Here is a 27963-nt window from a genome sequence, read left to right as displayed (position 1 = left end):
GCTCTTATACTGCACTTTGGGTGCACATTAAAGAACCTCAGGTGGTGCAAGTTAATCTGAAGCCCTCCCACTACAGCGCCTCTTAGAGCCTTTGTATTGTTTTTCAGTTGTTCAATTCCATTAATCGTCAATCAGTTGTCAATCATTTGAATGTTCCCTACAACTAACCTGCTATGTAATATTCTGCCATTTTTCAAAAAGGTGGTGATTAAGATCCAAGATGAGAATGACAATGCACCAGAGTTCAGTCAGTCTGGCTACACAGCTGTTGTGCCAGAAAATGTTCCAACAGGCTTCAGTATTCTGACTGTGAGAGCAAGTGACAAAGACACTGGTTCCAATGCGGAAGTCAGTTATTCCTTTGTGGATGAGCCTGAAGTGGGAGCCATCAGTACGTAAACATACTTCTTACCTCTTCTTTAAAACAATATATATATGGGAGTGCTATGTCTGCATGCATGGATACGTGTGTGTGTTTAATTATGTAAAACTTATGCTGAGAATTCTAAACTTGAAGCTCGCAGCTTTAGATAAAAAATTGCACTGCTGAAACTTGTGACAACTTAATTTAAAAAGCACTTTTACTTTTCGCTGGCAAGAAATGAAACACAGTTTTTTAATATGTATCAGGGTTTTTATATAGGCTGGAAGCTTTCTGATTTGTATAAAACGATGCTGGTCTTTACAGTTTCCTTTTGAGTTACCATCCATGTCTAAAGAAAGCATTGAAATCCCACCTCATTTCTCTGATGTTGCATTGGATACCTATGAGGATCTATAACATGGTCAGTGGCATAAACAGAGAGGACATCAGTTTTTGCCACAGTGAACATTTAAGTGGAAATTTAGGTTGCTTTGAAATGCTGGATGTATGTGCCAACTGAACCATTTGTCACATTGCATATGACTAATTACACTGTTATGCACTTGTATCATCATAATAGTTAGTACTAGTTCGGTTTTGCCTTTAGTGACTTAAATTCTAAGCACACCATCAGAACTATTTTATTGTTGCTTTCCCAACAGCTACGTTAGATTCAGCAAAAGTTCTACTTCATCTGTGGAAACCAGTAGTGCTCAGTTTCACAATACAGCTTCTGTCTATGATGAAAATGTAGACAAAATTTTAAAAATGTATTTTTTTCTTACAAAAGCATTATTTGTAATAAATTTTGTTTTACTAGGAAAACACGTTTTCACACAGCCTATTTAGTAAATTCTTGTTATATATAGTCTAAAGAGAGTAAAATAAAAGTGTACTTATTGGCTATGTTGTATGCTACTTCTTTAGCAGCTTCGTAAGACTGTGTATAGGACCTAAAATGATGCATGTGGTTTACCTTTCCATTCACTCTTACAGAGAGAAGCTGGTTGTGGTACTCAGAGATTTTTCTTGTTTTATTTTTCAGCACTTTTCGCAATCAATGACAAGACAGGTGTCATTACAGTGATACAGCCGCTCTCTGGGAGGGGACGGTCAGAACCATACTTCTTGACAGTGCGAGCCACAGGACGCTGGCTCTCCATCACTTTACACAGATGTCAAAATACTCATCATTATAGGGGATGTGTCCTCCAATGATGGCATACCACGTTTTATTCGACCACGGATGGGTGAAGTCGCCTATGTGCATGAGGTGAGGTTAATGCTAGTAGCAATGTTAAGTCATTAAACCCCTTCAGTTTTTGAGGCATCTGTAAAACACGATTTGTGGTTACTGAGGTCATGAGGCTTAATAGATTTCTATTTTTTATGTCCGACTATCAGTGCTGTGTTCTTGCCTTGTGCTCTTTAACTAAAAGAAGTACAAGAAATTATTATAATTTTTTTCATTTGATTAATAATGAGGGATAAATAATTGTGCATTAATTGACAGCATATGTATGCTGATCCACAGTGTCATTTGTTTATGCACAGCAGAGTAGTAGTTAATGCTAAGGATGTGAAAAATAAGTATGCATTATTTTCTACTGAATGCAATGTAAAGGAAACCACTGTTCATTCCTGTTTCTTTATTCATTTTTATGTGGCAGAATGTTACCATTGGAGCTTCAGTTTTCCAAGTTCAGGCTGTAGACCCAGACAGCGCATTGTCTTCAAATGGCCAGGTGGCATACAAGTTTCTTGACAAACACAGTGCTGTTGGTGAAGACTTAGAATTTGAAATAGACCCTGCATCTGGCCTCGTGAGCACCACTGCTGTCTTGGATCGAGAGAAGCGGGACAATTACACGGTCTGCATATACTTATTTACTGATTTATTTTACGTGAGCATATATTGATTTGCCATTATTTGCCATTTTGACTTCTAACTTGACAATATAAGAGCATGCTTGTGTATCGTGCACCCAGTATCATGCATTAGGAACATGTTAAAGAACCTTAGCTGATAAAACTAATGCAGTGTGCCTCATAATCAGGTCATGGTTTTGCTCATAAAACCCAAGAATCAAATTTTTTTTCCATCATGCTATCCGCAAACCTGGCAATGCTGATGAACCTGAATATTTCTGACCGTTTTGGCCAGCAAAGCTTTCTGCTTACTGCCATTCTGTAGGACATGTAGGCTTCTTCAGGCACTTTAATTCATTCTTGCTAGGTAAACAACATCTCATTTATGTTTGTTACCAGTAACATTTACATGGAGAAGTTGATCAATGTGAACAGGTGAACATTATTTCATTTGCAGCATTTAGTTGACTAAATTTGTAGCCTTACCACTTTCTTCTGATAGCCATGCATAATAAATATTTTGCTGTTCATGTGGGTCTAACTAAATTAATTATGCCAAAATTTAGTCAATGTCACTGACATTGTACTGGTTAGTTTATGATTACGGAATGCTGGAGCGACTCAGAGTTGTGGGTAGTATTGAATAGCAGCTTTATTATTTTTGAAACTTATGTCTGTTGTTTGTGTCTAACTGTGGCTATGCATTCTTGATACTTCTATACAGCTAGTGGTCGTGGCTTATGACATGGGAGTTCCTCCACAAGAGGCACACCAGATCCTTAGAGTTGTGGTACTTGACGTTGATGACAACGAGCCTGAGTTTGAAAGGTCACGGGTAAGTGTTCACTCTGATTGAACCTTTTGATCACACACATTAAAAGGTGTCTTCCACTTGCAACTCATATATTTTGCCTCAAGACAGTGGCATACATGTCAGTTTTAATTTTTGTCTTTGTAATCATTGGTTTAGTTCATTTTTGGCCTATTGTGATTAAAGGAATGTAGCATGTTCACTTCCATGGTAACATGTAGCAACAGCATTAGCATATTTTCGAAAGGAACTTGTTCTTGGATAGGCTGGTGTTAGGTTTGCTGTACATTATTTCTTTAGACATGGCGTGAACAATGTGAAAGAAAGGACAGAGAAAGGGACAAGCGAGCGCCAGCTACCAACTGTTTGATGATGGTTGCAAATACAGGGGGCATGTGAATAGAAAAAAATGAGTGTGTGCATCTTCCTTTGCACTGTAAAACCTGATTAACAAGCCATGTTTCTCTCAAGTTGTGATTTTGGGCTAAGGCCAAACACCAAAGGAACTGATAAAGGCATTCTATATCAAAAAGAAAGGGCTTGAGTCTTCTAGTGATACATCTGTAATGCTATATTCTTCCTTGAGACACTTCTGTCATCACTGAGTGAAGGGATGTCATAATTTTCTGTGTGATGTATTGTGTCTTTGTGGAAGGCTTCCTTGCACTGCACTCGTCTGCCTCCCTCTCTGTTCTTTGCTTCACATTCATGTTGGGCCTTAAAGAATAATGTCCAACAAACTAGCAGATTTTCTTTTCAGGCACATGTATGCTATTTGATATATTGATTGGGCCCCATGGGCATCTTGCACTGGAGTTTGAGGTTTAATAGCGGCGCCTGGTGGCGGCGAGAGAAGGTATATCTGGGTAGTACCAACTTGGGTAGTATTGAGCCCTGGCTGTGGCGAAGCATGTTTCTAGCCCGAGTTTCACGTCGATTTGCACTTTTTTTGGCCCTGTTGCGAGTGCGAAAAGGCTCGTCACTTCTCAGAGACCACGCCGACCACGCCGACCACGCTGCGAGCTGGCCGCAGCCTAGTTTAGCGAAAATGAACTCTCTGTGTGCCGTGGGACGTAATGCTGGAAGCAGAAGGAATCGGCGACGCCGATCCGGAGACCTAGCTTAGCCTTGAAAAAGCGTCACCGTCGTTACTGCTGCGTCGTGAGCTGCCACGAGCAAGGAAGCCTGAATCCCAACATCAGATTCTAGCGTTTTCTTTCAAGGCCTAACGAAACGGAGCGTCGGGTGTGCTGGATAACTTCCCTACCCCACTACGAGCAGCACAGGTTTGAGAGTTAAATGTGCTCATTCTTGACCTCAAGCCAGCACGTTGAGGCAGCACAGCAAGGCAGTATTTATTACAGCCCATCGATGTTCGAACGCTGTCATTAAGAGCTACATAAAGCAAGCAGCACACGAGCCCACACTGCAGCGCGATTCGCACGTACGTTACTGCGAGCTCATATGCATTGCATCAGTTATTTATCAGCTGCTAAAGGGACAGATGGCCGTTACTACAGCGAAGGCATAACTACTTGTCTAGTGGCATGCAGTCAACAAAGATTGCAGGAGGCCCGCCGTTTCACTGCATGCTGAAAGACCGCTGCCGTCACGGCGCGTACCGTCGTGCGCTTGAATAGTTACGTACACATGATGTCTGCTTATCGCTGCTGTGAATTCATTTATAGCAAGCATTTGCTCGCGTTTGTGCGCCTGGATCTAGCAGCGTGCAAACGTTACCTGAAGTTCAACTTCGTACGTCACTCGCTTCACTTGCGATTGACACCGCACTAAAACTTCGCCGCTTATTTCTTGAATGGCGTACACGTATTCGGCGTTGCATAATTTCTTGCCTTTACGCAGCGTGCCACCCCTGAAAAAATCTTCAGTGCCCGATATTCGCTGCAAGCCGTGGTACAACGCAACCGAAAGTGGCAGGTCCATATTGTAAACGTGCTTCTTGAAGCAGACGACCAAGCTTGGTACTACCCAGTTTCGGATTGAGGGCGCTTTTTAGCACCATTTTTGTAGTGCCCCCTGGGCAATGCAAAAGCCCCATAGTAGAGCTTGGCAGGTGGTGCTACAAAATGTTTATTATACCCATAATTATATGTATTCTTGACCTTCATTAATGCACTTATTATCGTACAGTGCAGCAAGGCAGCCTGAACAGTGCATGCTGGCTTGCTGCCAGTTAATGCACATTTTCGAGCTTAGTTCTTGCTTTTTACAGAAAGTATTGCTTCTTTGTATGATGTTCATTCTAATTGACACTACGCACGTACTACAGATTGTTGGTGCCAGCATGCTCTCTGCTTTTTAAAACTGCTGCTTGTCACATGAGGCTGTTCATGTTGCGCCTCTCGATGGTAATGTGCACGGGTATAATAACAGCAAGTGCACAACTTAGCGCAACGAAAGAGAATGGGATAAGTTGCGGAAAAGGGTCCAACTGCAACAAAAATGCTTTTCTTGGCAGTATAGCTCAATGGGCTGATCTGCTACAGTGATGCCTGTCCACATGGCCTCACTATGCAAATGTGCGAGCAGCCCGCCGTGTCCCCATCTGGGCCCTCAATGCAGTTCCTCACGCACCTATTACAATATTTTTAGCATAGTGATGGGTTGTCCGTCACTGTCATACTCACTCGAGTGGGACCCAGGATTTGTGCAGATCCTGTGGGTGATAGGTGATCGATCCACTATGAGCATTACCATGATCGATGCCCACACACATTGCTCTTAGCTAAAAGGTGCTATTCTAAAATATACGAGTATGGGTGCATTACCCATCCTTAGTTACAGTTTTTTCAAGCAATCGAAGTTGCCCTCCCCCACCATCACATACCATGTTAATTCGTGATTGCATTATATTCTTGCAAGTGCACTATTCCGATGGCAGTGAGTTGGTCCGATGTCTCACACCGAAGAAAAACAATAGGAGGGGCTTGCTGCATGTGCTGTGCTGCAAGAGTCCTGCATGCATGTGGTACAAAATACAGGGAAAAGAAAAGACGCTCTGTTCCTGTGGTTCTTTTCTAAGCAGTTATCTATGAAGAGTACACCACCACTTCATTTTGGTTGGGTGTTAGCGCAGGTATTGCCTCGCTCATTTGTGCTTACTCACCTATGCAGTGCTACGTGCACTCCTGAGCTTATTGCTTGTGAACAAATGCGCTAAGTGACAAGTGATGTAGGACTAAATGCCTTCAAGTTACCAGGTATTTGGTGCTATATAACAATGCACAGGTTACCGAGATAAGGAAGATAGTATGAATTACTCAATTTTCCAAATTAACAAGGGTCAAATAAACAAGCTCTTACATAAATGGCTTACTAGTCTATTTTTTACTGGTGGCATCATAAATGCAATGTTCCAACAAGTTAAAATAAAAAAAAAAACTTGCTAATAAATGCATCTGAATATCATTATTCAATATTTGAAACGAAGTATTCATATTATTCGTATTTGATTCGTATTCGAAAGTTTTGCTATTCACACACCCTTATTATATGTATATCTAATGTGTATTGATAGGTGATATGGAGTTACTTTCTTGTTTCACCAAAATACATAATATGATCATGTGTTCATTGTAATAGAGTTCAGATTACATTTTGGTTATGTTATTTACGAGTGTATTTATTTGTTCCTATTAAGTTTATTATTGAAATCAAGAGAATGGCTGTTTCTCGAAACTTATGGATGTCAAATGAAACATGACTGCGGTTAAATGAGGCAGGAAGTTATAATAATGTTCTTTTAATTACATCTTTATTTTAGAAGCTACAGTGCCTTTTGAGATGTACTGTTTTTCTTCTAATCAACATACTAAGCAAACTTTGAATGAAACTGAACATATCCTGCATAATTTGACATTGCACTGTGTACTAAAAGACAAGTAGTCAAAGCATTTAGATGTATTGAATTGTAACAGGTTGCTGTATACGTCCAAATGTAGCATATCCTTATCTATATGTAATCATTAAATAGAGCAGGCTGTGTAAAGGATCATCCATTGCCTTTTGTGTTTACAAACAGTGCCCAAGGAGCGCGCCCCTCTTGACAGATCCTTTCTACTGTACCCTGGCTGTGCATGTGGTATAAGGTGACAGTGTGACTGCAGCATGCATGTAGTACCTTGCTGAATCAATGGCGACTTCACTGTCTTTCACTTTAGTGAGTGATGCACCCTTGGACTGGCGTAGCTTGAGGATCGTACAGTACGATTCATATGGGCTATTGGCTGTCAAAAGCACGTAATAGGCTTCCAGCATGCCAAATGCCATGCATGCTTCCATGCAGATGTGAAGCCGCTGTGGCCTTTGCAAATTCCCTTTGTTCATTGACAGGGGCATTGGTGCCTCCATGCTTAAGCAGGAATAATTGATTTGCTGTTGTCCACACTTTCTAGAAAGGCAGAAAATGTATTGTGGCTCATTACGGTGTCAGCAACACCATGGGTCAAGGTGGCACAGTTACCTTCTAGACAACAAAAAGCAAACAGTGTATGCACTAACCTGTAGGCATACAAGCAAGCCACTATGGAACTGTTGCGAATTTTTCGTGAACACATTTTAACGGCATGTGTCTTAAGCAGTATGCAGGTATGCAATAATGAGGTTCTGGTGTACTGTGTTCGGCCCTCCTTTTGAGAAAAGCTTTTTTTTTTTTTTCACACCTTGCAATTGGAAGGCCACCTTAGTAATATACTTATTTTCAGTTGCTTGAATGATCACCTGCTATCATCACATTATGAGTCTTTGGCTCTTCAGGATGCTGAACCTGTTGTGATGAAGATAAAGGAGGAAGTTCCCATTGGTAGTATTATTGGAAAAGTGAAAGCCTTTGACGCAGACATTGGGACAAATGCCTTTATTGACTACTACATCGTAGGTAAGTCATCATCAGTGACTTTTTTTTTAATGTTTGAATACATCTAGCCCATAGGCTGTTGAAATAAACAGAACTCACTCAGACTCTCTCAATATAATTTTAGCTTAGGGTTCACTTGGACTTGGACTTGCCAAAATCAGACTCTGGCATGCTCACTTGGACTCTTGGGGTACTTGCTCAAGTAAAAGCCAAAAGTTAATGGCATCACAATTGCCTGTCTGCATTGGTTTGCTGCAGGTCTAACATATTTGCACGTGCGTGTGCAAGTACATATGTGTGTGTGTGTTTGGACATTGGAGGTCAAGATGGTGATAGTTCACATTGTTAACTGCTGTAAAAATCACATACCATATTGTTTCAATAATGTTGCTTGCCTGGTGTAGTGAATTGTTTTCATGCAATGAAATGCCTACACATTTTACTGTGTAACCAGGCGCCTTCATTTGCAATATTTGATATTGTCGCAAGATGCGCACTATATGCGCATCTGCGCGAAGATGCGCAAAGATGTGCAATATTGTCACAATAGACACAAGTGGACTTAAGTTTATGTTTTTATGGTACATAATTTTTTTTTATTTTCCTGTTTCTTTTTCTCCCATTGTTTCCTATTCTCCATATAAATGCAAAATTAAGCTGTCATTCAGGTCAATGAACTGCCTAGTCCCACTCAAAAGCATCAGTGCTTTGGTGGGCTGATGAAATATTGGGTTTGTATGTTTTTTGTTCAAATAAAGAAGAAAGAAAGAGAGAAAGAAGAAAGAAAGTTCTATATTCACATAATCTCACTCGAGCCTAATGGTTCCAGTGGACCCCACTCGTGCATGCACAGAGCGACATTCATTTGGAACCACTTGGAGTGTAGTCTTGTGGACTCAAAATAGGCAGAACCATATGTGATTCAAATTTACTTGGAATGACTCAGACTCACAATAAGCTCCAATTAACTGGGGCTCACTCAGACTTATGCTCGCGCATATTTCGATTCCGCTTGACCCACTCCTACCTCTACTCAGAGTCACGCATATCTATGCCATCTCACCTTGACTCACACCCACTCAGGCATGCCTAAGCCACTCAGACTCACACTCATTGGTGGCTCTGAATTTGAGTGAGTCAGAGTGGGTAAACTTTTGAGAGAGTTTGCTGACCTATGATCGAGCCTCAGCATCAAAGATCCTTAAGTTAATTGTTTTGTCACTTGAGGGGAAATGTGGATAGAAAAGTTGTGTTTTTAAAAAAATAATTTTTCAGATTTTGATTAGCAATACATAACACTTCAACATTCTACCATATTTGCTCGAATATAGGTTGACCCCTATGTATTGAACTCGCCAAAAAATAAAAAAATAATTAGAATATAGCTCGATCCATATATATCTTTTTAGAAAAATGAAAAACTTTAAACACGACACACCTTTATTTACTGTAAGCTTGGCTACTAAATCTCACTAGTCAATGCCACAAACTGCATCCTCATCGGAACTGCCTTGGGAAGTCGTCCTTGTCGAATGCTTCTCAAACGTCCTTGGAACCCCATACGACATTGTTTTCAGTGCCGTCGAGTACATTGGATATGCAGTATTTCTTAACGCCAGTCAGGATAATCTTCAGACTGACTTTATGGTGGGCAAGACTGAGAAACTTGGTACTTCGATAAATTTGTTCATTAATATAGGTCGACTTCTTTGGTTACGAATTAGGTTGATAGCTCACTTTAGTTCACATTTTCGAAAAAAAAAAGTTACCTATATTCGATTAAATATGGTATTTTCATTTGCAAAAAAATTAAGGTGTTTCTCAAACCAAAAGACTGGGGAAAAGATTCTAATTGAGGCATGGTATCAGTAGGGGCTTCATTTTTTTCATTCTTGTTCAATCGATGAGGATCACAACCACAAGTTTTGCCTAGATGGTGAGCTTCTTGGTGTAAGTGCAGGCAAGCAGTAGCCCTGGCTGAGTCAGCGTCAGCTCATTTCTCAACAATTTTTACCAGTGCCCAGGCAGAGGCCATGCTTCTTACATTAATGAGAGGCTGACCGATGAAAAGCTGGTGTCTTCATCTGTCCAAAGCAAAATCTAAAGTGTCTCGCAACTAATTCAAGATCTCAAAATCCAAAAGTCTCTCAACAGCGAAGTTGGGTTGCTGCGCCCGAAAACAAGATTTGTTTTATGCACTGTTGTGGAGATATGGTCACTTCTATAGCCATCCTGTGGTTCAATAAGGGCCACAAATATTTTGAGGAAGTTCTGCAAGGAGCTCGTGGAGGGTTCTGAGGGCATCACCTATGCAGAAAGAAAATTTTGAAGTTATACTCTTCTTCTGGGAAGATAAGTCTACATTTCGGGCTAATTTCAAGCAAACTTATTATCTGCAATAGTAATAAAAATGTGCAGAAACTTCCATCTTCGTTTTTCAATGATTTTTATCAATATTTCTATTACTGCTTGTGCACAAAAATTCTTGTACCTAATGTGACTCAATCTTGGCCAAATTTTGCATGCACATGCACAAGGATTTGTAGAGTGCAACTATTTAGACTTTTTTTTGTAATATGCAGCAGTTTTGGTCATGTGCAATATAGGAAACTAATCAATGCTCTCGATAAGTATTGTTGAGATTAAAAATGTTTTCTTTAACTCGTTCACAGTCAGGTTTTTTTCTCGGATAGTATAAAACAAACATGATAGTTATTTTTGGTTATGCAGAAGGAAAAAAATGACACAAATAATGGTTAATGCTCTCTTGGTATGGTCCTCAGATTCCTATCTGACAAAAATAATAAAAGAACACAGCATAAAATAAATAAGCCATAGCAGACTCAAAAACACCATCGTTCTCAGCACTTGTTCACGATGTCAGGGTCAGAATCCGACGCGGTTGAAGTTGCCTCGTCCTCATACAACAAGCTCTCATCTTCTGAGTCCGAGCTTCGCTCGTATTCGGAATTGGAAGAGCCGCCACTGCTCCAATCAACAGTTGAAGGTGCTGCGCGAGCAGTCATCTCAAAGAGATTAGGTGGATAGGCTAAATTAAGGAGCGCTTCAGTTTATTCGAACCCGACCAGACAAACCAAAGAGAGCAACAGATGACTGAGATATGACAGGAGGAAACACACTGACGAAAGGAGCGCCCTAATAGCTGGAAAGGAGTGCGCCATAGTAAAAATAACTGAAGACTAAAAAAAAAGTTTTATAAACATACGACAGATGGCAGAAACACGCAAGAATGGTGGCCTTGCACTACGCCGCCAATATTTGAATGGAGAATCGCCGCCGTAGCAGTGCACAAAGTTCGGGAGCCAAACCTCCCATCTGCAGACGTGCCTGCTCCACGCGGCGCAACCACATCCACGCAGGGGTGCCTTTCACAGCCATTAACAAAAACCTAGACTGAGCAAACCACGAGAGAGGAGAGAATACGTTTCTAGAAATATACAACAGATAGTGGTACCATCTCGGAGCTTGCCTACTTCCTGTTACTGCACACATCCCAGTGAAGAAACTGGAGAATATACGAGTACGTCAGTGACATGCCAGGACAGAAATGCGGAAACGTACTGGCATGTTAATGACACTGATAGGGTTAATTAATACAGTGAAAATGAAATTATTTTCGAGCTCGTTTGCAGTGAGTCCTCTATAGGGAGCAATATAGGCTATCTTATAATACTCTCCTAGGCCTTATATGAATCCCCAACCTTGCACAAGAGACCATACTTTTCCCACTTTCTGGGGACACCAAAAAAAAAACAAACCCAGATAAGATGTTGAGAAACTAAAACATATTAGAAAATAGGATATTATGCTCTGTATTCTGCATAAATTTCATCCATATAGCTTTATTATTCATATAAATGTAGGTATCTCTGAGGTGCATCTTCCTTAAGGATCTTTACTTTTCACACTTTGAGCTAAAAAAATCTGCACTTTAAGTTGTGCTTAGGTGTTTACCACATAGACATCATAGTGTTAAAAGGCACATTGTTGCAAGATGAAAGCTACAAAAAAAGTGATGACTGTGAAAGCTAGCAGCACACTAAAAACTTGGCATACTAAGCATATTTTTTGAAGTAATGCATTGTTAAAACATACTTCAACTCCAACTTTTGTGCTTAATTTGCATTTTATGCAGTTGTTTTGCAGGATGCCCTAGCCAGCAATTGCACCAAACTTTCAAGAAAATCAACACATACTTTTTGAACGAGATCAGCTGCACTATGTCAGCAAAGCTTTGTTGAGAAAATGTCATCTTTTAGTTAAGCTATCTTGCTAATTAGTTTAGATTAGTGCATTAACTTTTCGTATGTTCAATCAGGAGCCTATGATACAGTTTTAAACTTGAAAATGTAGCCTTTTGTGTGCATGGGTGTTATCCTTCGGAAAGGAAAGCTTGAGTGATTTTTGAAAGAAAGCTTTCTGACTGCATGCACATTAGTCATGCTGGCACTGCTCCAGATACACTGCTAATGAATGAACATAACTCCTTGTCTGAATGAGCATTAAAATATGCTTAGTGAGCTGTGCGACAAGGAAATCTGCATATCTCTTACTGCCGGTTTCATGTCGTGCTGCAAATCAAAAGCACATCCAACGATTTACAGTATATCGCAGCATAATGTGTCCTCCTATTTAATTAAACTATATTATGACTAGTACAACAGTTTTTTTTTGTTTTCATGCCATAGAAAATTGGTCAGCAGGTGTATAGCTGAAGAGCACTCGCCTGTTTCTTGTCCTTTTGACGAATATGTGTGGATTGATTTTGTTACTTTTTGCAGCATAATGTGTCCTCCTATTTAATTAAACTATATTATGACTAGTACAACAGTTTTTATTTTTCATGCCATAGAAAATTGGTCAGCAGGTGTATAGCTGAAGAGCACTTGCCTGTTTCTTGTCCTTTTGACGAATATGTGTGGATTGATTTTGTTACTTTAACAAATCATTTTGCAGGTGGTAACATGGACAACATCTTCACCATTCAGCGCACAGGCAACAATGAGGGCGAGATATTGACTAAGAAGAGGGTTGATCGTGAGCAAAAAGACCGGTACCTCCTTACAGTGCAGGTTAGCATGCCCTCAAAGCGACTTGAAGAAGTTGACGCTACTTACAATCCCGATGACAAGACCCAGCTCATGGTTGATGTAAGGGTTGAAGACATTGATGATAACTCACCTTCATTTGAAAAGCCTTCCTATGTGCTCGGTGAGTATAATGATAGACTTTACACTGAATACCTGGGACTTGCTATGCCTTACGGTTGTTTTGTGTGCAGTTTTATGTGACATGGGCAATTTACTTTGGGTGCTGTGGTGTCACCCATTAAGAGGTTTCATTCTTTTGTAGGCCTGCCTGCCAGGTTATTAAGAAATCGACAAGGATAAGCTCATTGGCTTGTTAGTTTGCCATTTGCCTTGTGGTAAATTTCACTTGTCATTTTGGAGGATTTACTTGAATACTCATTCAGATGCTTGGATAACACTTGATTTTGCAGATGCAAATTTGCCGGTGAGAAGCATCATGCTCTGCACTATATCACAACGAAAGTTTTCACTTGCAGCCAGGAGAATGCAACATGCTCTAACCTTTCATTTTAATCTGTGTCAATGTTCGAGCAAGAAAGAGCAATTCTTTGTAAAATGAGCTGATCCAAAATGGTTAGTTAAATGCAAACCTACTCTTAAACGACCAGTGGAAAGTAAATTTTCCAGCGCAGAACAAAAAAATACTTACTCCAGATTAACTCGTGCCTCTCACATCTAGTTAAGCTTAGAGGTATAGATAAGTGAAACTTAGATAAAGAGAAAAGCATTGCATGTATCTGTTTGCTGTATCTTTGTCCCATCCATGTTTTGTTAAAGCGCTTTCCCGAATTAGCTTACAAGAAGAACTTCATGAATGGTGCACTTACACGGCACATAATATTCTTGTGAGACAGAATTTATAGCAGAATTAGAAAAAAATACATGAGTGCACTAAAAAGTTTGTCACTATAATATAAATCAGTTGCTGTTGTGCACTTATGCACATGCTAAAGCATTTTAGCCTAATGTCACATGATGTATCGGGAAGCGTTGCGCGTACAAACGGACAAACACAGGAAAGAGACGTAAACGGATGCCACATGAGCACCATCAAAATGCCATTTGCATGTGCACAGCTGTCCCTGAACATGTGCACATGGCCTTTTGACACCATGCATTGGAGTAGTAGACTGTGCATTGTGGTGCGTGAAAGTTTAGAGATGTATATATTTGAGTTTTTGGGCATTATATGGGGTAAGCTTATTTCTGCCTGCAGTCATCTTGATAATGCAAATGTTCTGCTTGATATTATAGTACTATATTTGTTATAGGTTAAGGTTTTGTGATAGATTTAGGCTATTAAGAAAGTTGATACTACAAAGGTGTATACCGCGTGTTCAACTGAAGTGAAAAAAAAAAAAAAAAAACGCATAGAAGGGATAACAGGGCTGTATTTTTTCAGTAGTATATTATTAGCAGTGGCAAACTTTAGGAAGTTTGTGATGTGCTCAAATAAGTCTAATTAAAGGGACAACTAAAAGCAAACAATAAATCAATCTAGTGTTAGAATGCCTTCCTATAAACCTTGCAGCATTTTTTTTCTATGCCAAGAGATAACTTGGGTGCAGATAATGTTGTGACTGAATAGTTCACACAGTTCTGCAATTCAGTTAGTGTAGAATGGGATGTTGTAGGTACAGCCGCCCAAATCTTTAACTAGCGTGCGCGAGTGGCGACTTTCTGTGTGCCAGCGCCTTAAATTAGGAACAAACTTACAAATGACTGTGCTGTCTGACTATGCTCACAAAGCTCGTGACGATAGTATAGTCATTTGTATGTTTGTTCCTAATTTAAGGTGCTAGTGCACAGAAAGTCGCTGTTCGCGCATGCTAGTTAAAGATTTGGGTGGCTGTACCTGTCCTGAAACAGTACAAGTGGTCTCAGGAGTCATGAGTGCCAAGGTGGATGCATATTTTTAGTTTTGAGGTCCACCTAATGAGGATGCTACACCACTGCAAATAGCATTGGCAGAGTGGTGTTTAGTATCAAAGAGTTCTGGAGAAAATGTTTATAAAGTTTGCTATTCTGCATTTTCTTCCATGTTGCAGTGCAATGTAGTAGTTCACATTTTGTGCAATGTAGTAGTTCAAAATTTATTAAATATAAATAGGGCACTAGACATCATGGTAGTTAGTGCCATAATTTCACAGTGGTGGCACTGATTCTGCCTGTGTTTACATCATTTTCTCGCTTACAAAAGCTCTGTTCTCAGTATAAGAACGCTTTGGACATCTGGGAGCACTAATCTGTCACTTAAGTTTGAGTTAATATTTTCTTGGAGTCTCTTTCTAGCAAAAAGTCACTATTTTGTAATTGTTTGCTTTGGGTACATGTTGCATTCGGGGTAATTAAACTCTGGTTAGTGCATGTTCATTTGGCGAGAATTTTATGACTAGTACCAGTTTCAGGATATTTGTTCGTGGACTATGCCACAAAATATAATTGCATTGCATACAATTCTGTCTGCATGCAGTGCCACTGCAGGACTGCTGTGTAAAAGGAAGGTTTTGGGGAAAATTCGTACGTGGAATGCTGCTGTAATTTACTGCGTATTTTGTGAACAATATCTTTTGGTTGGTGTCTGGTAATTGGACATGGCTTCATAGCTGAGAGGTTTTCATCTTTTAACTGCAACATGCAGCCTAAAGTGATGAGGTAATTAAAGTGGTTTGTTTTATTTAAATGCCTAACTTATGCATAACACCCACACTACGATGGCTTCAGCCATTAGTAATGGGTTGCCAAAAAATTTTTTTCTCTCAAGAGCACACGCTAGAAATTTGTTTACCTAATCTCAAATTATTGGCACATCTAGAAGCCTCAGTAAGTACTAGCTTTATTTCTGAATTTTTGTGCTTTGTGGTAATATTTTTTTAATTTATAACACCCTTGATTAGCCATCAGCTGTTATGCTTCTGTGTGTGTGCTTGATTTTATTCACTATTCTGGATGTTGATGGTTGCACAGAATCGCCACTTGTAACTCTGGTTAAGATTTTTTAAACATGACTGCACAATTTTGCACTAATACATTTGTTGTTTTTATCCAAAGATCTACATTCTGATTTTTGCTACAATGAAGAATTGTCTTTACAATCTGTCTTACAGGTATAAGAATTAATTCTGAGATTAACAGTGAGCTAATCACACTGAAAGCAAAGGACCCAGACAGTTCATCAAACATGATCATGTACTCTATCCGAAACGTTACGTACTACAGAGTGAGTACCTTTCTGGCTTCCTTTAGTTATTACTGGGTATATGGTGAAAGCAAGATTATGTGATGTGATATTGTATCACTTCATTTCAAGCTACTGCAATAAACCTTACAAACTGTAGTAAGGGAGCCTCAGAATTGTCAGGAGTAAACATTTTCATTGTGCTAGCTATTATTGTGCAGACCTTCAGAGTTGGCTGTAATATTTATTGAGTGTTCCGCAAATAGAAGCAACAAGTATATGACCCTTTAAGCTAAGGAACTGGCTCACTCATGCTGAAATTTTGCACATTTTTTCCCCCGTTGGATTTATTAACACCACATTTGTGGGCATTGCTTGCTTGTTTAGTCCACAATAAATCCGAAGTGCATTTGTCTGCGGTGATTCCACTCAAGAAATGTCAATCAGGGTTGCATTTCATGCTTTTCTTTTGCCTCCATAAATTATATTACTGCATTTGCTTGTAACGTGCATTTTCATGAAGTTGCCACAACACTGCAGTACTTAGGTAAATTAGGAAGGGCCTCTACAATATATTTCTATTCGTCTATCCTCCCAAACTTTATTAAAGGTCAGTTTGGGTTTTCTGCGTGGCCTGCATCTTGTCCCGATTGTTTTGCTATAACTACCTGTTCACCAAATAAGTTAGTTTTTTGCCTTGAACGCCACTTTTTTGCCATCTGTGTGGAGGCATTTATACTGGATTGGCACATCACAACCAATGTAGTTGTTCTCCAATGATGCAGTCCTCAAGAAAAAGAGTTATTCAGTATAGTACTTCATTCTTCTCTGCTCACTTTGCTTCATTGTTTCTCATACATGAGTGCACATTTAGAGAAGCATGAGAAAGATATGCTGTTAATGCTTTAATTGTCCAATCTAGTGGTTTTAAAGCTTTCAGCTGTGATGAACTTCTTGACACGTTCACAGGTCATTGGAACCCGCTGGATTAGTAGGGGCTTGTGTTAACCTGTTACCAGTTCTTGATTTATCTGTGCCACTTGGAATGAAGAGAGACCTCAAATATGCCTTTGTTTTGCAATTTTCTTCTATTGTGTTATTATCCTCAAGGATGCCTTTTGTTTTGCTTTTGCAGTGTACATGTGTTTGTAAGATAATTTTAGTCAGAACTAAACTGAATCTTTTTTTTTTTGACAAATTTTTTTTTCAGCCGTCATCGAAAGAATCAATGCCTGTGATGGGTCAGTTTGAGCTTGATGCTCACAAAGGCACCCTTAGAAACATTCGAAGCTTGGGGAAATACAGAGATGGATATTTTGACATAACCATTGAGTGCCAAAGTGCCCCTGGGCCCCAGAATACTGCTGTCACACATGTGCGGGTAGGTAATATTTAGGGTATAGTTTTTTTTTTTAACACTATTTTCTTGTGCTCATTTTCTCTCTCGCTATCACTTGGCTATCGCTGCAGGGCCTCTTCATTGCATGCTAAAAAATTATATGCACACTGCAGCATAGTTTGCACGAGTATAATTTCTTGAAACTAGTATTTCCCTGTAAAAAGTATTTTGCCGTCAATTTTTCTTGTCATAGCATAGTTTCAAAATAAATATTCTGAAACCATCTCTTGTTGTCTTTACATTTAAGGCCATCTTTCGAATGTTCAGAACTACGATACCTGGGCATGCCAATCCAGCACATTTCTACTAGTGTGCACATTTCTTTTATTGAATTGTCATTATCATATTTGGAATTTTGTTCCTTCTGTGCTAAACACAAAAAAATTTGTATGGCCTCATCAAAATCCATGCAATTCTCTGTGACTCAGTATAATTCTGTAACCCTGAATTGAACTTTAATACATGCAGTTGGCTTAGTTAATAGAGATGTTGATGGCCCCTACCGTGTGACAGCTGTGGCTTGAGAACAGTCATCTGGCTGACTGCAAACATACTGATTTGCTTGCAGCACCTATAGTTTTCAGTTTAGCAAGTCATAATTAGGTTGATTATAGCTGTGGGTTCTTGGTGTCTCACAGGAGACCAACCACCGCGGGTTCGAGCTTAGCGAGCCACAGGGCTGCGTCAGCCGTCGCCTCCAGCACCGCTCGCGCGCGAGCTCAGAGGCCGCAAGGGGCTACCGAGCGACGCACGCAAAAACACAGTAAAGCCCTGAGTTGACGGAAACCGTTTACTGAAACCGTCGGCACCAGCACTGCACAAACGCCCGCACGGAGGGGAGCCAAAGGGGTCCCGCACCAGGGCGAAAATACAATAACAGGCGCCTATAGCACGTCGCGGCGAGAGCACAGGCTCAAGCTGGGACACGCCGCTAGGAAAAGTCCTGGCGGCTATGCTACTTGCTCTGGCGATAACCAATGGGTCAACTCGCGAGAGCACGGGCAATATCCTTTGGCTTAGGCTTTCGGCAAGTGCGGCTTAGCGGGGTACGACCTCGCGCGAGCACTAATGGCACCGCTCGTCGGCTTAGCGTCGGGAAAGGATCAGCACAAAGTACGCGCTCCCCGCACGGGCAAAGGCACCGTGCGCGAGCTCCAGTCCTAGTCACAACGGTGTCGGCAGACGAGAGGAAAGCATGAACGTACCGTGCGCTGGTCCCGGAGAGAAAACCGAGCCACGCTCCGCCACTAGCAGCCGAAAACGCGGCCGTGTGACGTCAGCGCCCCGCCCTCACCGCAAACCGCCGCGTGCGCAACCGCGGGAACCGGTTAGGCGGCGCGGGCGGGGGGAATAAGGCGAGCGGGGAACGATGGCGAGGGATGGCAGAGCAGGTGAAGGCCCGCGCAATCGTGTCGGCGCAACCCCCAATCCCCACATAGCTTATGTGTTTTGCTTCTTTCTTTTTCCCCATCAGTAGCCTACTATGAGTGTGTCACATGATAACCAGCAAGTTACTGCAGTTAATAAGTTTGAATTTCTTATGTATTTTGTAAATAGTATATACATATACTATGACAGACATCAGAACTACGAGGATGTGTTCAGTTTATGTATTTAGGAACTACTCCTCAGCAAGTCAGTACTAGGCATATAGTAAAGCTGTCATCACCAGGAATGAGTTGAATTGACACGATGCAGACTCAGAATTGTGCACGCACCGCTAACACACAGACATCTTTTACAAAAGGAAAATTCCCTATGATGTGTGTGTTGCACTGATCCCTTACCATTCTTCACATTTTAATCTTATATAAATAGTCAGAAAGCAAACGACAAGAACACTTCAGTGTTATTTCACTAGGACATTTTGGTGGGCTTGTGTGATGTGTGTTTATTCACACAGTCAGTCGTGTTAATTTTAATTATATTTACTGGCATCCATCCCTTAACATCCTACCCTATTACGTAATGAAAATTTTTAGTCCACTGTGACAAAAGTTTCAGCTCACTAGAGTCAGCAGGTTATGTAGACAAAATTTAATATGCCATAAACAGAAAAGATTGAAAAATATGAGGTGCTCCCCAAGAGTTCAGGGAATTTCGTCGTAAAAAAAACTGCTCACCATAACTCCTAAGCTACACTGTTGCCTTCGAAGTACTCACCTTGAGCATGTATTTACCGATCCCAGCATTTTTTCTCCCTCGATTGCATGAATCCGTGGAAGTATTCAGGTGTCAGTGCATTGACGACCTTTTGCGATTCTGGCTGGATCTCTTCAACTGTGCTAAACTGACGCCCTTTCATCCTTGATATCATTTTTAGGAACAAGAAAAAAAGTCACAGGGTAAAAGGTTAGGTAAATAGCGCAGGTGAATAGGGCGGGTGTGGAAGCACTGTGATGGGTTTGGAAGCCAGGAACTGTCGGAACTAGTGATGTGTGAGTGGGCTCGTTGTCTAGGTGGAGAAGCCAGTGTTCTTCCCGTTCTGCGGACGTTTAGGCTGAATGATCTCCCTTAAGCGCTTCAAAACCTCACAGTAAAACTTGCTGTTGATGATTTGGCCAGGAGGTATGAATTCCTTGTGGACAATTCTATGAAGGTCTAAGAAAACAAACAGCATGGACTTCACAAGACCACGAACTTGACGTGCCTTTTTCAGCTGTGATGAATTCGGCGGCTTCCACTGTGACGACTGCTGTTTGGTTTCAGGATCATTACCGTAACCCATGTTTCATCACCAGTTATGACATTGGAGATGAAGCTGTGGTCGTCTCTGACTTGTTGCATCAGATCTGTACAGACAGAAACACAGTGGAGCAGTAGTGTTTGCTTCCAGAGGATGTGAAAACATTCCCTAACCTCTTCGGCAATGCTTTAATACAGCTGGAATAGTCTCCAGCCCTTCAAAATTCACTGCAGGCACTGCTATATACTGATGTGTTTTCCAGATTCAGTCAAGTAGGTGTGATTATCCATGCTGTCAGACCAAGAAGTGTCTGTGCTGCAGCGCCATGGAAATGTTTGAGAGATGCATTGAAAGCACAATAAACTTGCGCTAGACTGAAAAAGTGGTCATTAGTGTTAGGACATTGAGCAATTGGGCCAAGCAGACGATGCAGCCTGCACCTCAGTGCTCAATTCAAAAACATGTGTGATGTGCTGCACTGGCACTACTGGAACTTTTCCGGCACTGGTGCCGAGAACCCCACAGAAATCCAACATGTCGATATTATGTCCTGATCTGTCGTTGTGCCACTAAACTTTAAATACACAGAATTCACACATTTTGAACATTAAATTTAGCTTTTTTGATACACTTAATTTTCTGCTTTATTTATCTCAGTTATCTACTGACTGAATGATTTATCTGACCTTTGTATTTGGCTCAAGCGCATCATTTTGTGTTTTCCCTGAACGAGTCTTAGCATGGTCTCTGAATTTTTTGTTTCTGCTGACTTTTTAAGTTCCTGATAGTTGCCTTAATAATATGTGTTGACTTAGTGAAGCTGAGGGAACTGCCTTAATATAAGGAAATAAGAATGCTTTCTAGTTCATCAGTGAAGAGAACATAACACTTTTTTTGTGTATTCCTTGTCTAGGTTCACATACTTCATGATTCTGACCTGATGAAGTTTATCTTCTATAAACAGCCACAAGAAATTAGGAAAGTCATTCCACAGTTTGAAAAGTAAGTTGACGCTGGTGACCTTGAGCTTGAATTTAGCACTCTTTTGGTGTTCAGCCAAGATTATTGGATCTTGAGCTTAGGAAATGAGACCAAGCTTGTACCGTATTTACTCGATTGTAACGCGAGTTGACTTTGCCCAATTTGAATATTGAGTTGACCCATGTTCAAAACTGACCTGGCCCACTCCCAAAATTGACTTTGCCCAATTCAAGCACATGACCAAGTCATCACATCAGATGACATAGTCACGTGACCAAGTAAGAACCTTAGGTTGCAAGGTCACATGACCAAATGATGACGAAGGATTGCACAGAAGAGTCCTAATGCTTTCGCATTCAATGCATGTAAGGGGACTTAAGTGCCTCTGTAACTTTTACTATAGCTGTCAACACTTTTTCAGGGCCTCGAAGACTGCGTTGATTCAGTCTTAGTGTTCTACAACATAGATGGCAGCCATTTCGTCAGCGCTGGAGGGGCGCATTTATTGCAGTCATTGTTTTCTAATACATAGATGGCAGCACTTAGTCAGCGCTCAAAGACCACGTTATTGTAATTGTGCGCTTTTTGTGCCTTTTGGAAGATTTGGAATGATGGCGGTTGCCACTGACAGCTTGCATGTGACTCGTGTGGGAAAAAAAAAAACGCAGCTACTTGACTCTGACAGTGGAAGGGAGAGGGAAAGCGATGCACTAGAGTTTTGTTCGAAGAAGATTTTGAGCGAAGCCTTTTTCCTCATTTCCCACTGTACCATTTGTGGCAATGAAAAGTACATGTATATTGCATGGTGAAGAGGTAAAATGAGGTTATCATGAAAAAATTGGTTGAAAAAGCTTTAGAAGGGTTTTAGATAGAGTGAAGTTCAAAAATAAGCCATAAAAAAATTGCAAAATAAGGCCACTTTTGGTCAAAATAATAAAACACCTAATGGGTTAAAATTGAGGTTTCTTAAGGAAGCATTGCAACATGAACATTGAACACACAGTACAAGCAGTGCTCCATGCTCCTTTGCCTGAAGCAAGCATTTTTATTGTGCAGATTTGAGGCAAAGGCATCTGTCCTTTTTGTGAACTCTGCCCTGCATAAGTATGGCTTGTGTGTGTTTATCTTTCTTTTGAGCCTGCTGCTTAGGATATGTTTATTTGCTTCAGAAACTTGTGAAATTTATTTCCATTTCCTTTTGTGTAGGGATTTAAACCACGCTCTTGCCAGTGCTGTGACTGCCAACATATATGACACTCAGTATTCAACGCGAGAAGATGGAAGCCTGGACTTTGAAAGGTGAGTTGTCCTAAAGTCCTTCAATTAAAAGAGCAGCAACAATTTTGTGGCCCTCTGATGTTTAGTGCTCGTTTATCACTCTCCTTCGCTACTGCCACAGTGGTGGTGCTGCCAACATTGTTGCAGCATAGCAGACAATCTCATATACTTTACATGAACTGAATAACTTTCAGCTTGGAAGAAAAAAAGAGTAGCTAGCATGTAGGTGACTTTACACACACCGGCAGAATTCTCCGAGTTCCAGAAAGGAGCTTTCTCTCTCTCTTCAGCTTGGCACTTGCAGTTTGATCGTGATTTCATTTGTTTTCCACACAAATTATGTCTGGGAAGTTTAGTTCAGCATGAAGCAATGAAAAAATCTTTGTTGTCTGACTGCCTAATGAAAGAATTGGTTGAAATTTGGGCTTATGGAGCAGCAGCCTTGCTAGACACCACGTGCACCGATCTCCTTTGGCCGGTTATGGTTTAGTGCAGTTTGAAATGAGTGCTATGTGGAGGAAAGCTCTCCACAAGCACAGCTGCTGTGCTGTGTTGGGTCAGCAGTAGCAGCAATGTGTTATCTGTTGCTTTGCACTTGGATTCAATGTAATTGTGAGGATTTGGTTACATAACAATGTGCTAAATGGCCTCAGCCCCGTTGGTTGATGTCAGATGTGCTGTGACCGCTTTGATGTAAATGGCAGAATTGAGCACTACAGGATGAATGGGGCACTCCGAAGTTTAGCTGGCAATGTCAGGAAGGTTTGTTGACGGCAGTGCTGAACTACGTCACGTGTTATTTTGACTTACAGGGTTGTGAGCTGTGAGCTCAGCCATTATGTGAGAACTGAATGTTTTAGTTTAATATTACTTGTTTATGACAGCAGTCATCGTGTTTTGTGTATGTCACTTGGCTAAATTTTACTTTAAATGGTATGGGCCCTGCAGCCCTGTGGACACAAAACTTGTGCAGCATGCTCATGTACGTAAATACACAGCTTTTCACCGAGAATTTCCATGCTCTGTTACCCATTTGGTAGAGAGGGTGAGAGTCGTTTAAAAAAAAAAAAATTCTATCATGCAACCCTGATTCCGTTCTCAAACTGATGCTATGCAAGAAAGTGTATAGAATAGAGAGAGAGAGAGAGATAAATCTTAGCTTACAAATGCCCCTTTCTCTGAGCCATCTTCACTGGTAACATCTCAGGTATGACTATGCGGTTGGGAAATTCCCAGAATGTGCTGCACGAGGAATTGCCTTAACATGAGGCAAACATATTCAGGTCGGGTGGTACAGCTCACTCACGAGTGGGGAATAGAGGACGTGTCATTTTTCTATGTGCATGTATGTGCATACAGTTGAATATCCTAAAAACTGAATCATTTCTTAAATATACTACTCACTACTTAGTTACAAGCTTGCTTAAACCAAGTTTGAAAGTATCCATATCACTTGAGCTGAGTACCTTCGCTCTAAGAGAAATAAACTTCGCTGACATGGCGTACAATGAAATAAGCTATCTATGTGCCATTCACGGGAAGAGCATGCAATGAGGATTAACTGCAATTTAGAAGCTTCCTATTCACTTCCTGGGGACATGATTATGGTGGTTCATTGAAGTTTCTGCCTCCAATGTGACACATTTCAATCATGCTTTACTCCATATTGCCTTGGATGGTAGTTAAAAAAAAATAAAGAAAAAAGAGAAAGCTTCTTGCTTTCACTAAAGCATTTCCAGTGACTGTATGCACAGCAGCTCATTGCAAAGAGCAGGAGAGTGAAGGAAGCTCACTGTTTTTTTTACAATGCGCTCAGGACGAGGGCACCAAGCACACCGGACACAGGTGCACACTCGTGCATTTATGACAGATAGCACTAGAGAGCCTTTTCAGAAAGCATACACCTTTTTTCCATGTGAAAAACAAAGAAATAAAAAAATGTTGGTGTCATGTGACAACTGTACACTATTAGGAAGGAGGAGACATGCAGCACTTGGCACAAGAAAGAGATAGGTGGAGAGCCAGGGCAGGGGTGGCAATTTTCAAAGGATCATGCTAATTTTATTTATTGATGGGCTTTAGGTTGTTTTAGACTTTCATAACTGAAAAAAGCTAAAGACACGGGAAGCTGAAAGAATTACAATTAAAAGAAAAATAGGCTGATTACTGTGACATTGTGTACACTCCTGAGTGTCGCAGCTGTTTGTTAGTTGCAACCTTTTATGGGCTTACAGTTAAGCCCTCTTAACATGTGATGGGTAGTCCGTGGAACTTCAAAGGTGGAAGTGCCTCATGACTGCAACTATATTGTGCAGTCAGGATACACTACAAATCCTAATATACAGGATACACCACAGGATACACCACAGTCAGGATACACCACAAATAACTAATACAATATCTGTGCGCAGTGCCAACAAAGAAATGCTATGGACAAACCTAAGTTGCACTTTATCGTTCTGTAATAATAGAGAAAATGCAGTTGTTCCACTAACAGAACACTAATTACTGATGTAGTGTGTTCCTTCAGGCCATTTAGAGCACTAAAACATGTCTCATTTTTTAGAGTTAACTGATCAGACAAGCTTCAGCTGTTGGGAGTTGCTTTGCCCCTGCTCACATTTCTCCTTATTTGACTCTGACTGGGCTTATATTAATGCTAGCGCTGCTTAGTTAGCAAACTTTGAAAACTGCCTTCTGGCACCACTGCTTGTTTTTATTGTATTTTGAAGCTGCTTCCTTAGGCTGCAGATTAGATATTTGTAAGTAGCAGGCAAGGTTAAAAAGTTCGAAAACCTTGTTCTTTTCTACAATTATCCCAGTTTATAGCACTGCTAAATCCTGTTTGTATGTCAGTGTGTGGTGTGATTATGTGCCAATTTTTGTTGCATTTGGTTTGCATTACTTAGCTTTGCTTTCGTTTGTTCCCATTCAGCGCCAGCTCTTGCTTCCAATTGCTTGAAAATGGGCTAGTGGTAAGCCCTGATGTTGTAGCTAAAATGTTGGACATGTCAGCATCACAGAAGGTTCAGGCACTCTACCACAACTACAGCATTGTGGGAATCGAGGTGAGCATGAGAAGCCCTCATTGAGGCAAACTGTCTCGATAAAATAATAATTCAGGCATACCAGTTGCACTAATTCTGCTTTGTTACACGCTATGGTGGCTCATTTCCCGGCCGCGGCAGCTGCATGCATTCCAATGGGGGTTGAATGAAGAAGCATCCCACATTAAAGAGATTTGGGTTGTCAAAATTAATTTTGAGCCACTCGTACTATAATGCCCCTTATAGCTCCAGTGTTTCCTTGGGGTCCATCTTTTTCCTCACCAAATGTGTCTTCTGCTTTTTGGTCACACTTAGACAATGCTACAAGGATGCACTGTGTAGCACAAGGCACATTTGTTACACATGAAATGTCTGTACTGGTTGTACATGCAATAGGCATGAAAGATGCAGGCTTCTGTAGGCTTGCAGTTCTTAGAGCTAAGCTGCTGGCTTCTGTTGAGCATAGAATTGCTTAGTATATGTGCCAGGAAGTGTTCATTCTCACTCTTGCATCCCATGTACACGCACGGCTTCTGATGTCCACATAATTTTAAATGCTTTGTTGTTGTTATAAACTGCTGTTGCAAGCCTGAATTTACAAGGTGTGCGACTCTCTTAATTGTTCCTTTCTACAGTGAACAAGTCTTTGTCGTGGTGAGCTGTACCAATAATAGTGAGTGATCAGCTCAGCTCACCATGGGTAAAAAATGTGTCACAGGAGACCCTCTGACCAACTTAACTGTCAATTTGTTTCTGGTTGCTCTTTATGGACAAGATGGCTACAATTTATCTATTTGACCAAATTCTGCATGCTGGCTTTCTCTTGCATTTCATCGGCTGTGGTAGTTGCACTGTTGTAAATGTAGCTTGTATTGTCGGTACGATAACAGTAATTTCTTTAAGTATGCGAGGGGGTTCTGCATAAATTCATGCACACAAACGTGCACACACATTCACACATGCATGTATACATGTGTGCAGATAGACAGAAAGGGGGTGGGGGGCAGACATACACACGAAAGCTGCTTGTGAAGTTGCTTCTTGAAGTTTGAAGTTCAATAAAGCCTTGTCCTCATGATTTGTATGTGTACTTCAGCTACAGATGTAAGCATAAAGTTGGGGGTAGGTTGGCTCAAAATTTCATTCTTGATTTTCAGTTTCTTTTGGTACAGCACACACAGACAAAGTAAATTGAACAGCACCTAAGCTAGGAAACATAAATATGCAAAATGAATATATATGATTAAAAGTCAGGTCTGGAATGTCATTGTTTGTTTTAATGTAGTGTAGTAAGTGTGCCTGGGAAATGTTGCAGAGTCAGCTCACTATTTGCACCTTGCAAATGCAGCATGATATCTTGTTTACCATGTCTTCGTTGATAGTTTTCATCCTATTTCTGTTGCCATTCCTTTCTCATTGGTACAGATCAGTGAAGACTCTTCCAGTCCTTGTTCAGTGCTGTCTATCTTGTGCTTTCCTCCAAGCTGTCTCCATGTTCCTAATTTCCGTGTTCATAGTAGGAACACATACTTGGCTAGGCCATGCATTTCCATACATTTAGTGTTGTATGCTCCCACATAAGAATTCCTGATAAGGAATAATATGCATGCCATAGTGTCAAATGGTGGCTGTTGTGAAATGTATTAAAATTAAACTACTATCCACATACAGAGGTCATTAACGTAAGCTGAAACTAGACACCAGTTTGTATTGCCTTTCCTTTGTTTCTCTTTTATAGAACTTTCATGAAATAATAAAAAAACAATGAATACAAAGGAAATGAGAAAGGTCTGCGTTGTAATAAAGCACTAAAGAAAGCGCTGCTTTCTTTCCTGTGCTGTTTAAAGTACTATTTTGCACACGTATACAAGTATGTTTTTATTGTAAATCTCAGAAATTTACTGTACCTGCAAAAAAGAAAAGTCTGCGAGAACTAAGGAGGAAAAAAAGAAACGGAGATGCCCTAATTTTTCTTTCCCGTCATTCTTTATTTTTGTGTTTCTTTTGTAGCTATTTATAAATGCAGCCACTTGTCTGTTCTGATAGGCTTACAAATTGACCCTTTATGTCCCTGATCAAGGGCCGTCTGAAATTTCGGTGCACATGAGCACTAAGCTTTCTTTGCTTCATTCTTGTGTAGTTTACTCATTTGATTCCCTTTCACCTTTTTTAGTCATTGCTCAACTCATCCTTGTTTTTCTTTGTCATCTCTCTGCTCAGAAATGTACACCGGGAAGAAACCCCTACCAGATGAAGTGGACTGAAATATGTGTCCTGATTGTAGCCTGTCTCATTGCTGTGATGGGCTTCATCTTAACTGTGATACTCTGCTTTGTTCGCGCCAAGTAAGTTGATAGGCCAAA

General features: G+C 40.6%; 1 protein-coding gene across 1 annotated transcript in view; it reads left to right on the top strand.

Annotated features, from left to right (window-relative positions):
• The window catches only part of LOC119436990 (cadherin-23-like), an 80597-nt gene that overhangs the window by 40581 nt on the left and 12053 nt on the right, over window positions 1-27963 (top strand). Inside the window, 13 exon segments of the mRNA XM_037704043.2 lie at window positions 202-391; window positions 1410-1507; window positions 1509-1637; window positions 2035-2235; window positions 2958-3068; window positions 7821-7941; window positions 12898-13152; window positions 16139-16251; window positions 17420-17590; window positions 21208-21296; window positions 22482-22574; window positions 25489-25621; window positions 27821-27945. Of these exon segments, the coding sequence (XP_037559971.1) occupies window positions 202-391; window positions 1410-1507; window positions 1509-1637; window positions 2035-2235; window positions 2958-3068; window positions 7821-7941; window positions 12898-13152; window positions 16139-16251; window positions 17420-17590; window positions 21208-21296; window positions 22482-22574; window positions 25489-25621; window positions 27821-27945 (1829 nt within the window).

The sequence above is a fragment of the Dermacentor silvarum genome, chromosome 1 (assembly GCF_013339745.2).
Source record: "Dermacentor silvarum isolate Dsil-2018 chromosome 1, BIME_Dsil_1.4, whole genome shotgun sequence".
Taxonomy (NCBI): Eukaryota; Metazoa; Arthropoda; class Arachnida; order Ixodida; family Ixodidae; genus Dermacentor; species Dermacentor silvarum.
The sequence above is the reverse complement of the archived record's forward strand: the minus strand, read 5'-3'. Positions and strand labels throughout refer to the sequence as shown.